This window comes from Bufo bufo, chromosome 8, assembly GCF_905171765.1.
Source record: "Bufo bufo chromosome 8, aBufBuf1.1, whole genome shotgun sequence".
In the NCBI taxonomy this organism is placed as follows: domain Eukaryota; kingdom Metazoa; phylum Chordata; class Amphibia; order Anura; family Bufonidae; genus Bufo; species Bufo bufo.
The window spans coordinates 26722015-26737063 of NC_053396.1; the positions used below are offsets into that span (position 1 = coordinate 26722015).

The 15049-nt window shown below is 45.1% G+C and overlaps 1 protein-coding gene across 2 annotated transcripts in view; it reads left to right on the forward strand.

The window, feature by feature from the left end:
* The window catches only part of LOC121009582 (protein bicaudal D homolog 2-like), a 66942-nt gene that overhangs the window by 35768 nt on the left and 16125 nt on the right, over nt 1–15049 (forward strand). For both annotated transcript variants that reach the window (XM_040442801.1, XM_040442802.1), the window contains exon 6: nt 7302–8246. In XM_040442801.1, coding sequence (XP_040298735.1) covers nt 7302–8246 — 945 coding nt within the window. The remainder of the gene's footprint in view (nt 1–7301; nt 8247–15049) is intronic.

A 15049-nucleotide genomic window follows, 5' to 3' on the forward strand; every position in this document is an offset into this window, starting at 1 on the left:
AGTGTCACACATCTGGTATCTCCGTATTCAGTAGAAGTTGGGGAATGTGTTTTGGGGTGTCATTTTACATATACCCATGCTGGGTGAGATAAATATCTTGGTCAAATGCCAACTTTGTATAAAAAAATGGGAAAAGTTGTCTTTTGCCAAGATATTTATCTCACCCAGCATGGGTATATGTAAAATGACACCCCAAAACACATTCCCCAACTTCTCCTGAATACGGAGATACCAGATGTGTGACACTTTTTTGCAGCCTAGGTGGGCAAAGGGGCCCATATTCCAAAGAGCACCTTTCGGATTTCACTCGTCATTTTTTACAGAATTTGATTTCAAACTCCTTACCACACATTTGGGCCCCTAGAATGCCAGGGCAGTATAACTACCCCACAAGTGACCCCATTTTGGAAAGAAGAGACCCCAAGGTATTCGCTGATGGGCATAGTGAGTTCATAGAAGTTTTTATTTTTTGTCACAAGTTAGTGGAATATGAGACTTTGTATGAAAAAAAAAAAAAAAAAAAAAAATCATCATTTTCCACTAACTTGTGACAAAAAATAAAAAATTCTAGGAACTCGCCATGCCCCTCACGGAATACCTTGGGGTGTCTTCTTTCCAAAATGGGGTCACTTGTGGGGTAGTTATACTGCCCTGGCATTTTCCAGGGGCCCTAATGTGTGGTAAGTAGGTAAATGACCAGTGAAATCCGAAAGGTGCTCTTTGGAATATGGGCCCCTTTGCCCACCTAGGCTGCAAAAAAGTGTCACACATCTGGTATCTCCGTACTCGGGAGAAGTTGGGGAATGTGTTTTGGGGTGTCTTTTTACATATACCCATGCTGGGTGAGAGAAATATCTTGGCAAAAGACAACTTTTCCCATTTTTTTATACAAAGTTGGCATTTGACCAAGATATTTCTCTCACCCAGCATGGGTATATGTAAAATGACACCCCAAAACACATTCCCCACCTTCTCCTGAGTACGGAGATACCAGATGTGTGACACTTTTTTGCAGCCTAGGTGGGCAAAGGGGCCCATATTCCAAAGAGCACCTTTCGGATTTCACTCGTCATTTTTTACAGAATTTGATTTCAAACTCCTTACCACACATTTGGGCCCCTAGAATGCCAGGGCAGTATAACTACCCCACAAGTGACCCCATTTTGGAAAGAATAGACCCCAAGGTATTCGCTGATGGGCATAGTGAGTTCATGGAAGTTTTTATTTTTTGTCACAAGTTAGTGGAATATGAGACTTTGTATGAAAAAAAAAAAAAAAAAAAAATCATCATTTTCCACTAACTTGTGACAAAAAATAAAAAATTCTAGGAACTCGCCATGCCCCTCACGGAATACCTTGGGGTGTCTTCTTTCCAAAATGGGGTCACTTGTGGGGTAGTTATACTGCCCTGGCATTTTCCAGGGGCCCTAATGTGTGGTAAGTAGGTAAATGACCAGTGAAATCAGAAAGGTGCTCTTTGGAATATGGGCCCCTTTGCCCACCTAGGCTGCAAAAAAGTGTCACACATCTGGTATCTCCGTACTCGGGAGAAGTTGGGGAATGTGTTTTGGGGTGTCTTTTTACATATACCCATGCTGGGTGAGAGAAATATCTTGGCAAAAGACAACTTTTCCCATTTTTTTATACAAAGTTGGCATTTGACCAAGATATTTATCTCACCCAGCATGGGTATATGTAAAATGACACCCCAAAACACATTCCCCAACTTCTCCTGAGTACGGCGATACCAGATGTGTGACACTTTTTTGCAGCCTAGATGCGCAAAGGGGCCCAAATTCCTTTTAGGAGGGCCTTTTTAGACATTTGGATACCAGACTTCTTCTCACGCTTTGGGGCCCCTAGAATGCCAGGGCAGTATAAATACCCCACATGTGACCCCATTTTGGAAAGAAGACACCCCAAGGTATTCAATGAGGGGCATGGCGAGTTCATAGAAATTTTTTTTTTTTGGCACAAGTTAGCGGAAATTGATATTTTTTATTTTTTTCTCACAAAGTCTCCCGTTCCGCTAACTTGGGACAAAAATTTCAATCTTTCATGGACTCAATATGCCCCTCACTGAATACCTGGGGGTGTCTTCTTTCCGAAATGGGGTCACATGTGGGGTATTTATACTGCCCTGGCATTCTAGGGGCCCTAAAGCGTGAGAAGAAGTCTGGAATATAAATGTCTAAAAAATTTTACGCATTTGGATTCCGTGAGGGGTATGGTGAGTTCATGTCAAATTTTATTTTTTGTCACAAGTTAGTGGAATATGAGACTTTGTAAGAAAAAAAAATAATAATTCCGCTAACTTGGGCCAAAAAAATGTCTGAATGGAGCCTTACAGGGGGGTGATCAATGACAGGGGGGGTGATCAATGACAGGGGGGGTGATCAATGACAGGGGGGGTGATCAATGACAGGGGTGGTGATCAATGACAGGGGGGTGATCAGGGAGTCTATATGGGGTGATAACCACAGTCATTGATCACGCCCGTGTAAGGCTTCATTCAGACGTCCGGATGCGTTTTGCGGATCCGATCCATCTATCAGTGGATCCGTAAAAATCATGCGGACGTCTGAATGGAGCTTTACAGGGGGGTGATCAATGACAGGGGGGTAATCAATGACAGGGGGGTGATCAGGGAGTCTATATGGGGTGATCACCACAGTCATTGATCATGCCCCTGTAAGGCTTCATTCAGACGTCCGGATGCGTTTTGCGGATCCGATCCATCTATCAGTGGATCCGTAAAAATCATGCGGACATCTGAATGGAGCTTTACAGGGGGGTGATCAATGACAGGGGGGTAATCAATGACAGGGGGGTGATCAGGGAGTCTATATGGGGTGATCACCACAGTCATTGATCATGCCCCTGTAAGGCTTCATTCAGACGTCCGGATGCGTTTTGCGGATCCGATCCATCTATCAGTGGATCCGTAAAAATCATGCGGACGTCTGAATGGAGCTTTACAGGGGGGTAATCAATGACAGGGGGGTGATCAATGACAGGGGGGTGATCAGGGAGTCTATATGGGGTGATAACCACAGTCATTGATCATGCCCCTGTAAGGCTTCATTCAGACGTCCGGATGCGTTTTGCGGATCCGATCCATCTATCAGTGGATCCGTAAAAATCATGCGGACATCTGAATGGAGCTTTACAGGGGGGTGATCAGGGAGTCTATATGGGGTGATCACCACAGTCATTGATCATGCCCCTGTAAGGCTTCATTCAGACGTCCGGATGCGTTTTGCGGATCCGATCCATCTATCAGTGGATCCGTAAAAATCATGCGGACGTCTGAATGGAGCTTTACAGGGGGGTAATCAATGACAGGGGGGTGATCAATGACAGGGGGGTGATCAGGGAGTCTATATGGGGTGATAACCACAGTCATTGATCATGCCCCTGTAAGGCTTCATTCAGACGTCCGGATGCGTTTTGCGGATCCGATCCATCTATCAGTGGATCCGTAAAAATCATGCGGACATCTGAATGGAGCTTTACAGGGGGTTGATCAATGACAGGGGGGTAATCAATGACAGGGGGGTGATCAGGGAGTCTATATGGGGTGATCAGGGGTGATCAGGGGCTAATAAGGGGTTAATAAGTGACGGGGGGGGGGTGTAGTGTAGTGTAGTGGTGCTTGGTGGGACTTTACTGAGCTACCTGTGTCCTCTGGTGGTCGATCCAAACAAATGGGACCACCAGAGGACCAGGTAGCAGGTATATTAGACGCTGTTATCAAAACAGCGTCTAATATACCTGTTAGGGGTTAAAAAAAACACATCTCCAGCCTGCCAGCGAACGATCGCCGCTGGCAGGCTGGAGATCAACTCTCTTACCTTCCGTTCCTGTGAGCGCGCGCGCCTGTGTGCGCGCGTTCACAGGAAATCTCGCGTCTCGCGAGAGGACGCGTATATGCGTCCAGGAGGAATGAATCAACCACCTCCAGGACGCGTCTGTGCGTACAGCGGTCCGGAGGTGGTTAAGCATTGGATACTAAACGTTCTGTGTAATGGACAGGCTTTCCAGAGATGATAGATGTTATCTATTTATAACGTTCCCTAGTGGTCACTACAGGCTTCCCCTTCCTCCAGTGACCACAGCAGGGTTGTACTACTCACTCCAAATAGTTATAGGAAGAGGTCTGTACCCATGTGTAGAGGCAAAATGGAGTTGAATGTGATCAATGATGAGAACTAAATGCATTAAAGGGATTCTGTCAGCTAGTTTGAGCCTATAGAGCAGAGGACATGTGCTGCTAGATCGCCGCTAGCACATCCACAATATACATTTTCCATAACGGAGTGCTTTTATTCAATCAAAAAAACTATTATATTGATTGAATAAAAGCACTCAGTTATGGAAAATGTATATTGCGGACGCGCTTGTCCGCAGCACTATAGGCCCAAACTAGCTGGCAGAATCCCTTTAAGATTTCTCAAAGCATGCTGATTTTTATTTTATTTCCCCCCCCCCCCCCCCCATTGTGCCAGTTTTGCGGGCCGCAAACAGCTGGTCTGCAATACATTGGCAAAGGCTGTGTGAATTCCGTGCTGTGGTGTGGGCCCATTGACTTGAATGGGTCTGCAACATACGGCATAAGAAAGGACATGTCCCATCTTTTGTAGTGAGGAGGCACGGATTGGAAGCCCTTTCTTGGGCTTTTGGGTCTGTGCCTCCGTATGTGGTGAATCGCGGACTTATTCAAGTCAATAGGTCCGCAGCACGGCGTTCACGCGGCCAGTGCCTATCTTTTGCGGACCCCTCTGTTTGCGGTCCACAACACTGGTACGGCGCCATACTCATATGAATGAGTCGTAATTCAGTACTAAATCTTCACTGTGAAAGCATGTGGGTATATTCACATGCAAAATTGCAGGGCAACAAAACCGGCAGGGTGCACCCCCAGGGTATGTTCACACACATGACTTTTCATGCTGATTTTGGCAAGTGTTCTTAAAATCTGTTTTCAGTGGGAAATTGACGCTGTAGTGTAAATAAAAAAAAAAAAACAATGTCCTTCCTCAGTACACAGAACGTGGCTACGTGGCCGCACATGAATTAGGCCTCATGCACACAACTGGATCTGTTTTATGGGGGGCAAAACACTGATGTCCTTGTTGCATCCCTGTGTCCATGGCGCTCATTTTTCAGCCTAAAATAGGACATGTTCTATCTGTTTGCAGAAGGGAGATGCGGATGACCTCTGTGTGCAGTCTGTTTTTTTTTTTTTTTTTGTTTGTTTTTTGCAGACCCTTAGAAATGAATGGGTGCATGTGTAATCTGCAAAAAAGCTGATTAGACATGGATACAAAATACGGTTGTGTGCATAAGGCCTTAGCGCCATTGAATATTGAATAAGTCATGTGTGGATCCACGGCATGCACCGGTGCAAATCCAGGAATAGGAGGGTCAGCCTGGGATTTCTGCTGCAGATTCTTCCAATGGAAAAATCAGCCATGTGAGCATACCCCTATTGTTTCACCCATCAGAAGCGGCATTGAATCAGAGGTGGTTTGCCCTGGTGCACATGGAAAGCTACCACATATTCACATAGCGTTGCACTTTTGCTCAGTGTCCAGACGGAGCCTGGATAAATCCATAGATTGCTGATATCTTTGGACTATAGAAGTAACTGGACCTCAACGGCCATGACAAAGCTGGCCTGAAGCAACCTTCTTCTGCCGCTGTATTGTCATAGGATTGTTCATGTGTATGCTCAGCTGCTGTCATTCTTCCATGGAGCTCCGTTATCTCAATGCAAATAATCGTCTTCCCATTGCAAATAAGTAGTGATGGAAACCATAATGTCTGTGTGCGCATTGCCTCCTGTGGGAGACATGATGTAAGCTATAGGCCCTCCCTGATCCTGTATACAATATTCTCCACACAGCCAACGAAGACATCTGTAATCCTAATGGCCTATGCCAGGAATGGCCAACCTGCGGCTCTCCAGCTGTTGCAAAACTACAACTCCCAGCATGCCTAGACTGCCTACAGCCATCAGCCCACAGCAGAGCATGGTGGGAATTGTAGTTTTACAACAGCTGGAGAGCCGCAGGTTGGCCATCCCTGGCCTATGCTAATAAGCAGAAGAGAAATCTCATGTTGAAGGACCCCCCCCCCCCCCTTCCCCCATCTCTTTGGACGTTAGTTTAAAGGGGTATTCTGGTTGTTTCAAGTTATTGCCTATCCACAGGATAGGGGATAATTCTTAAATCTGTTGGGGGTCCTACTACTGGGAACCCCACCAATCACAAGAATGGGGGCCTCGTACCCCCTGCAGCCCCCCTGAAATGAACGGAGCAGCCGGTCACACGTGTGCAGGGAACTCCCATAGATATGAACAGAGCGGCCGCACCCATATGCGTCTGGCCTCTGTTCATTTCAGAGGGGGTACGGGGGCCCTCTTTCTCCTGACTGGTGGGGGACCAATCTAATAGCTATTATACCTATCCTGTGGCTAGAGGATAACTTTAAACAACCCGAATACCACTTTATCGCCCGTGATCTGGAATTAGACAAAAAAATTTAATAGTCTTTAGAGACCAAACTCCACCTGACAACTTTTTAGGCCCCTTTTCGCATCCTACACCTAACACTCTATGCTTAAAGGGAAGCGATCGCCAGGAAATTGACTGTTAATCCAGGCACAATGCCTTGTAGGAAAGAAATCTGAAGAAAAAGTACTTTTTAATCCATATGCAAACGAGTGTTTAAGTGCACTAAGGGTGGGCCCAGGTCACTTTGTGCACCCTTGTTCCTCCAACTTCCTCCTCTCCTCGATTGACAGTCAGGTTCCTGCATATTCATCTAGTCTGGCCCTGTCAAGACTGAAGGAGATGGAGGGGCTGGCAGTGGAAGCAGGAGGAATAAGGGTGCAGAGTACCTTAGGCCCACCCTTGGTGCACTTAAAGGGGTTATCCGAGACAAAAAAATGTTCTACTTCCCACGCCACCGCGGTTGCTTCTCTCCCTGGGCGGATGAAAACATCCGATGTGGGGGGGTTGAAACAGCCAATGGCAGGCAGTAATGGGGACTAGCATCGCAGGTGACGCTAGGGAGGCTCGCCCCGCCTGCCATTTGCTGATCTCTGATCTAGGGTATAAATTAGGATTTCTGAGCATTGACCTCCAGCAGATGCCTCTATAGGTATGCAGTGGTGTATGTCACCCATAGGATGCAGGGGATCCATTCGATATATCCTTTAAGCTAACGTTAGTAGCCTCAATCAATGTTCTCCTTACTTCTGCTCTATCCTAAATGTACTCCTTGCTGTTCTGCAGGTCGATCAGGAGAAGGCCGATATGGAGATTAACATTCAAGAAATCGGGAGGAACTTGGATGAGATGCGCATGGACCTATGTAATGAGCAACAGAGAAATACCGAACTGGTGGAACAAGTGAAGAGTCTCCAGAAAGACAGTAATCGTAGACACCAAATGGACAATGCAGATGAAATTTCAACATGTACCTGTGGACAAGAAGGGGCAGACATGTTAAGACTGGAGAAGGAACTGAAAGAAGTAAAGCAGAGACATGAAGTGTTTGAAAAGAGGTACCAAGAAGAAAAACAAGAGTGGGAGGTGAACAGGCAGGTGGTGGCCAAGGAGCTCCATACGTCTGCCAGATCAGAAAATGATGACCGAGGACTCTTGTCTGTTCTTCAGGAGGAGTTGAGGACGGCAAGGAGACTGCACTGTGACTTTCAGAGCAAGCTGAACTTGGCACAGGACGAGCTACTATCCTTCATAGAAGAGCTCGCCCATCTTTATAATCACGTCTGTATGCGCAGTAACCTGACGCCCCACAGAGTCATGCTCGATTACTTCCGAGATGGCAAAGGGGCCAAGTTGCATTTTAGAAAGAGAAAGTCTTCCGATTTTTTTGGTAAACTTCTGGTAAACCCTGACTTGGAGATAACTGACCTTCGCAGTGGTGACCACTCTCCACTGAGTAGTCCAGACTCCTCCATCGGGTCTGATTTTGGAGACCCTGCTAGAGAACCTCTCAGCATCACCCACCTTATTGCAGTTGTGAAAGACCAATTGAAGCATCTGCAGGGTGCCCTGTCAGTGTCCTGGCACCACACGTCACTTGAATCAATTACGTCTGAAATGGACAAGGAGAAAGAGGTTTTGGTGGAAGAAGTCATGAAACTGAAAGCTTTGCTGAGCACTAAGCGGGAACAGATAGCTACTCTGAGGACTGTTCTGAAGGCTAACAAGCAGGTACATTTTGTCTTAATCAAGGCTCCCGGTTTTATGTTGTTTATCTTTTAAGTGTTCCCGTCTTTTTTCCTTTTTATTAGTGTTTGTATATGTTTTTTATACTTTTTGCTTATTTAATAAATTAAGATAGTTCTTTTAAGATTTGTGGGGTTTTTTGTTTTTATTCCCACAAGGTCCCCTAGGTGTGTTTGAATGTGTGGACGAAGCCTGCTTTGATGGCTATGGGCACTTTTTTTTTTTTTTTTTTTTTTAGGGCAATTTTTTATTATAATTGCATTTTACTCATTTGGAGCCGGAAAAATAATTTTTCAGTTGGTCTTTATTAACCACCTCCGGACCGCTGTACGCACAGACGCGTCCTGGAGGTGGTTGATTCATTCCTCCTGGACGCGCCGGCGCGTCATCTCGCGAGACGCGAGATTTCCTGTGAACGCGCGCACACAGGCGCGCGCGCTCACAGGAACGGAAGGTAAGAGAGTTGATCTCCAGCCTGCCAGCGGCGATCGTTCGCTGGCAGGCTGGAGATGTGTTTTTTTTTAACCCTAACAGGTATATTAGACGCTGTTTTGATAACAGCGTCTAATATACCTGCTACCTGGTCCTCTGGTGGTCCCCTTTGTTTGGATCGACCACCAGAGGACACAGGTAGCTCAGTAAAGTCCCACCAAGCACCACTACACTACACTACACCCCCCCCCCGTCACTTATTAACCCCTTATTAGCCCCTGATCACCCCATATAGACTCCCTGATCACCCCCCTGTCATTGATTACCCCCCTGTCATTGATCAACCCCCTGTAAAGCTCCATTCAGACGTCCGCATGATTTTTACGGATCCACTGATAGATGGATCGGATCCGCAAAACGCATCCGGACGTCTGAATGAAGCCTTACAGGGGCGTGATCAATGACTGTGGTTATCACCCCATATAGACTCCCTGATCACCCCCCTGTCATTGATTACACCCCTGTCATTGATTACCCCCCTGTAAAGCTCCATTCAGACGTCCGCATGATTTTTACGGATCCACTGATAGATGGATCCGATCCGCAAAACGCATCCGGACGTCTGAATGAAGCTTTACAGGGGCATGATCAATGACTGTGGTGATCACCCCATATAGACTCCCTGATCACCCCCCTGTAAAGCTCCATTCAGATGTCCGCATGATTTTTACGGATGCACTGATAGATGGATCCGATCCGCAAAACGCATCCGGACGTCTGAATGAAGCTTTACAGGGGCATGATCAATGACTGTGGTGATCACCCCATATAGACTCCCTGATCACCCCCCTGTAAAGCTCCATTCAGATGTCCGCATGATTTTTACGGATGCACTGATAGATGGATCCGATCCGCAAAACGCATCCGGACGTCTGAATGAAGCTTTACAGGGGCATGATCAATGACTGTGGTGATCACCCCATATAGACTCCCTGATCACCCCCCTGTAAAGCTCCATTCAGATGTCCGCATGATTTTTACGGATGCACTGATAGATGGATCCGATCCGCAAAACGCATGCGGACGTCTGAATGAAGCCTTACAGGGGCATGATCAATGACTGTGGTGATCACCCCATATAGACTCCCTGATCACCCCCCTGTAAAGCTCCATTCAGATGTCCGCATGATTTTTACGGATGCACTGATAGATGGATCCGATCCGCAAAACGCATCCGGACGTCTGAATGAAGCCTTACAGGGGCGTGATCAATGACTGTGGTTATCACCCCATATAGACTCCCTGATCACCCCCCTGTCATTGATTACCCCCCTGTCATTGATTACCCCCCTGTAAAGCTCCATTCAGACGTCCGCATGATTTTTACGGATCCACTGATAGATGGATCGGATCCGCAAAACGCATCCGGACGTCTGAATGAAGCCTTACAGGGGCATGATCAATGACTGTGGTGATCACCCCATATAGACTCCCTGATCACCCCCCTGTCATTGATTACCCCCCTGTAAAGCTCCATTCAGATGTCCGCATGATTTTTACGGATGCACTGATAGATGGATCGGATCCGCAAAACGCATACGGACGTCTGAATGAAGCCTTACAGGGGCGTGATCAATGACTGTGGTTATCACCCCATATAGACTCCCTGATCACCCCCCTGTCATTGATTACACCCCTGTCATTGATCACCCCCCTGTAAAGCTCCATTCAGATGTCCGCATGATTTTTACGGATGCACTGATAGATGGATCGGATCCGCAAAACGCATCCGGACGTCTGAATGAAGCCTTACAGGGGCATGATCAATGACTGTGGTGATCACCCCATATAGACTCCCTGATCACCCCCCTGTCATTGATTACCCCCCTGTCATTGATTACCCCCCTGTAAAGCTCCATTCAGACGTCCGCATGATTTTTACGGATCCACTGATAGATGGATCGGATCCGCAAAACGCATCCGGACGTCTGAATGAAGCCTTACAGGGGCATGATCAATGACTGTGGTGATCACCCCATATAGACTCCCTGATCACCCCCCTGTCATTGATTACCCCCCTGTAAAGCTCCATTCAGATGTCCGCATGATTTTTACGGATGCACTGATAGATGGATCGGATCCGCAAAACGCATACGGACGTCTGAATGAAGCCTTACACGGGCGTGATCAATGACTGTGGTTATCACCCCATATAGACTCCCTGATCACCCCCCCTGTCATTGATCACCCCCCCTGTCATTGATCACCCCCCCTGTCATTGATCACCCCCCTGTCATTGATCACCCTCTGTAAGGCTCCATTCAGACATTTTTTTGGCCCAAGTTAGCGGAATTTTTATTTATTTTTCTTACAAAGTCTCATATTCCACTAACTTGTGTCAAAAAATAAAATCTCACATGAACTCACCATACCCCTCACGGAATCCAAATGCGTAAAATTTTTTAGACATGTATATTCCAGACTTCTTCTCACGCTTTAGGGCCCCTAGAATGCCAGGGCAGTATAAATACCCCACATGTGACCCCATTTCGGAAAGAAGACACCCCCAGGTATTCCGTGAGGGGCATATTGAGTCCATGAAAGATTGAAATTTTTGTCCCAAGTTAGCGGAACGGGAGACTTTGTGAGAAAAAAATAAAAAATATCAATTTCCGCTAACTTGTGCCAAAAAAAAAAAATTTCTATGAACTCGCCATGCCCCTCATTGAATACCTTGGGGTGTCTTCTTTCCAAAATGGGGTCACATGTGGGGTATTTATACTGCCCTGGCATTCTAGGGGCCCCAAAGCGTGAGAAGAAGTCTGGTATCCAAATGTCTAAAAATGCCCTCCTAAAAGGAATTTGGGCACCTTTGCGCATCTAGGCTGCAAAAAAGTGTCACACATCTGGTATCGCCGTACTCAGGAGAAGTTGGGGAATGTGTTTTGGGGTGTCATTTTACATATACCCATGCTGGGTGAGAGAAATATCTTGGTCAAATGCCAACTTTGTATAAAAAAATGGGAAAAGTTGTCTTTTGCCAAGATATTTCTCTCACCCAGCAAGGGTATATGTAAAATGACACCCCAAAACACATTCCCCAACTTCTCCTGAATACGGCGATACCAGATGTGTGACACTTTTTTGCAGCCTAGGTGGGCAAAGGGGCCCATATTCCAAAGAGCACCTTTAGGATTTCACAGGTCATTTACCTACCTAACACACATTAGGGCCCCTGGAAAATGCCAGGGCAGTATAACTACCACACAAGTGACCCCATTTTAGAAAGAAGACACCCCAAGGTATTCCGTGAGGGGCATGGCGAGTTCCTAGAATTTTTTATTTTTTGTCACAAGTTAGTGGAAAATGCTGATTTTTTTTTTTTTTTTTTTTTTTCATACAAAGTCTCATATTCCACTAACTTGTGACAAAAAATAAAAACTTCCATGAACTCACTATGCCCATCAGCGAATACCTTGGGGTCTCTTCTTTCCAAAATGGGGTCACTTGTGGGGTAGTTATACTGCCCTGGCATTCTAGGGGCCCAAATGTGTGGTAAGGAGTTTGAAATCAAATTCTGTAAAAATTGACCTGTGAAATCCGAAAGGTGCTCTTTGGAATATGGGCCCCTTTGCCCACCTAGGCTGCAAAAAAGTGTCACACATCTGGTATTGCCGTACTCAGGAGAAGGTGGGGAATGTGTTTTGGGGTGTCATTTTACATATACCCATGCTGGGTGAGAGAAATATCTTGGCAAACGACAACTTTTCCCATTTTTTTATACAAAGTTGGCATTTGACCAAGATATTTATCTCACCCAGCATGGGTATATGTAAAATGACACCCCAAAACACATTCCTCAACTTCTCCTGAATACAGAGATACCAGATGTGTGACACTTTTTTGCAGCCTAGGTGGGCAAAGGGGCCCATATTCCAAAGAGCACCTTTAGGATTTCACAGGTCATTTACCTACCTAACACACATTAGGGCCCCTGGAAAATGCCAGGGCAGTATAACTACCACACAAGTGACCCCATTTTAGAAAGAAGACACCCCAAGGTATTCCGTGAGGGGCATGGCGAGTTCCTAGAATTTTTTATTTTTTGTCACAAGTTAGTGGAAAATGCTGATTTTTTTTTTTTTTTTTTTTTTTTTTTTTTTTTTTCATACAAAGTCTCATATTCCACTAACTTGTGACAAAAAATAAAAACTTCCATGAACTCACTATGCCCATCAGCGAATACCTTGGGGTGTCTTCTTTCCAAAATGGGGTCACTTGTGGGGTAGTTATACTGCCCTGGCATTCTAGGGGCCCAAATGTGTGGTAAGGAGTTTGAAATCAAATTCTGTAAAAATTGACCTGTGAAATCCGAAAGGTGCTCTTTGGAATATGGGCCCCTTTGCCCACCTAGGCTGCAAAAAAGTGTCACACATCTGGTATCTCCGTACTCAGGAGAAGGTGGGGAATGTGTTTTGGGGTGTCATTTTACATATACCCATGCTGGGTGAGAGAAATATCTTGGCAAACGACAACTTTTCCCATTTTTTTATACAAAGTTGGCATTTGACCAAGATATTTATCTCACCCAGCATGGGTATATGTAAAATGACACCCCAAAACACATTCCTCAACTTCTCCTGAATACAGAGATACCAGATGTGTGACACTTTTTTGCAGCCTAGGTGGGCAAAGGGGCCCATATTCCAAAGAGCACCTTTCGGATTTCACAGGTCAATTTTTACAGAATTTGATTTCAAACTCCTTACCACACATTTGGGCCCCTAGAATGCCAGGGCAGTATAACTACCCCACAAGTGACCCCATTTTGGAAAGAAGAGACCCCAAGGTATTCGCTGATGGGCATAGTGAGTTCATGGAAGTTTTTATTTTTTGTCACAAGTTAGTGGAATATGAGACTTTGTATGAAAAAAAAAAAAAAAAAAAAAAATCATCATTTTCCACTAACTTGTGACAAAAAATAAAAAATTCTAGGAACTCGCCATGCCCCTCACGGAATACCTTGGGGTGTCTTCTTTCCAAAATGGGGTCACTTGTGGGGTAGATATACTGCCCTGGCATTCTAGGGGCCCAAATGTGTGGTAAGGAGTTTGAAATCAAATTCAGTAAAAAATGACGAGTGAAATCCGAAAGGTGCTCTTTGGAATATGGGCCCCTTTGCCCACCTAGGCTGCAAAAAAGTGTCACACATCTGGTATCTCCGTACTCAGGAGAAGGTGGGGAATGTGTTTTGGGGTGTCATTTTATATATACCCATGCTGGGTGAGAGAAATATCTTGGCAAAAGACAACTTTTCCCATTTTTTTATACAAAGTTGTCATTTGACCAAGATATTTATCTCACCCAGCATGGGTATATGTAAAAAGACACCCCAAAACACATTCCTCAACTTCTCCTGAGTACGGGGATACCAGATGTGTGACACTTTTTTGCAGCCTAGGTGGGCAAAGGGGCCCATATTCCAAAGAGCACCTTTCGGATTTCACAGGTCATTTTTTACTGAATTTGATTTCAAACTCCTTACCACACATTTGGGCCCCTAGAATGCCAGGGCAGTATAACTACCCCACAAGTGACCCCATTTTGGAAAGAAGAGACCCCAAGGTATTCGCTGATGGGCATAGTGAGTTCATGGAAGTTTTTATTTTTTGTCACAAGTTAGTGGAATATGAGACTTTGTAAGAAAAAAAAATAAAAAAAAAAAAAATCATCATTTTCCGCTAACTTGTGACAAAAAATAAAAAGTTCTATGAACTCACTGTGCCCATCAGCGAATACCTTAGGGTGTGTACTTTCAGAAATGGGGTCATTTGTGGGGTGTTTGTACTGTCTGGGCATTGTAGAACCTCAGGAAACATGACAGGTGCTCAGAAAGTCAGAGCTGCTTCAAAAAGCGGAAATTCACATTTTTGTACCATAGTTTGTAAACGCTATAACTTTTACCCAAACCATTTTTTTTCTACCCAAACATTTTTTTTTTATCAAAGACATGTAGAACTATAAATTTAGAGCAAAATTTCTATATGGATGTCGTTTTTTTTGCAAAATTTTACAACTGAAAGTGAAAAATGTCATTTTTTTGCAAAAAAAATCGTTAAATTTCGATTAATAACAAAAAAAGTAAAAATGTCAGCAGCAATGAAATACCACCAAATGAAAGCTCTATTAGTGAGAAGAAAAGGAGGTAAAATTCATTTGGGTGGTAAGTTGCATGACCGAGCAATAAACGGTGAAAGTAGTGTAGGTCAGAAGTGTAAAAAGTGGCCTGGTCTTTCAGGGTGTTTAAGCACTGGGGGCTGAGGTGGTTAAAAATGTTGAGCTCCTTTCTCTGTACA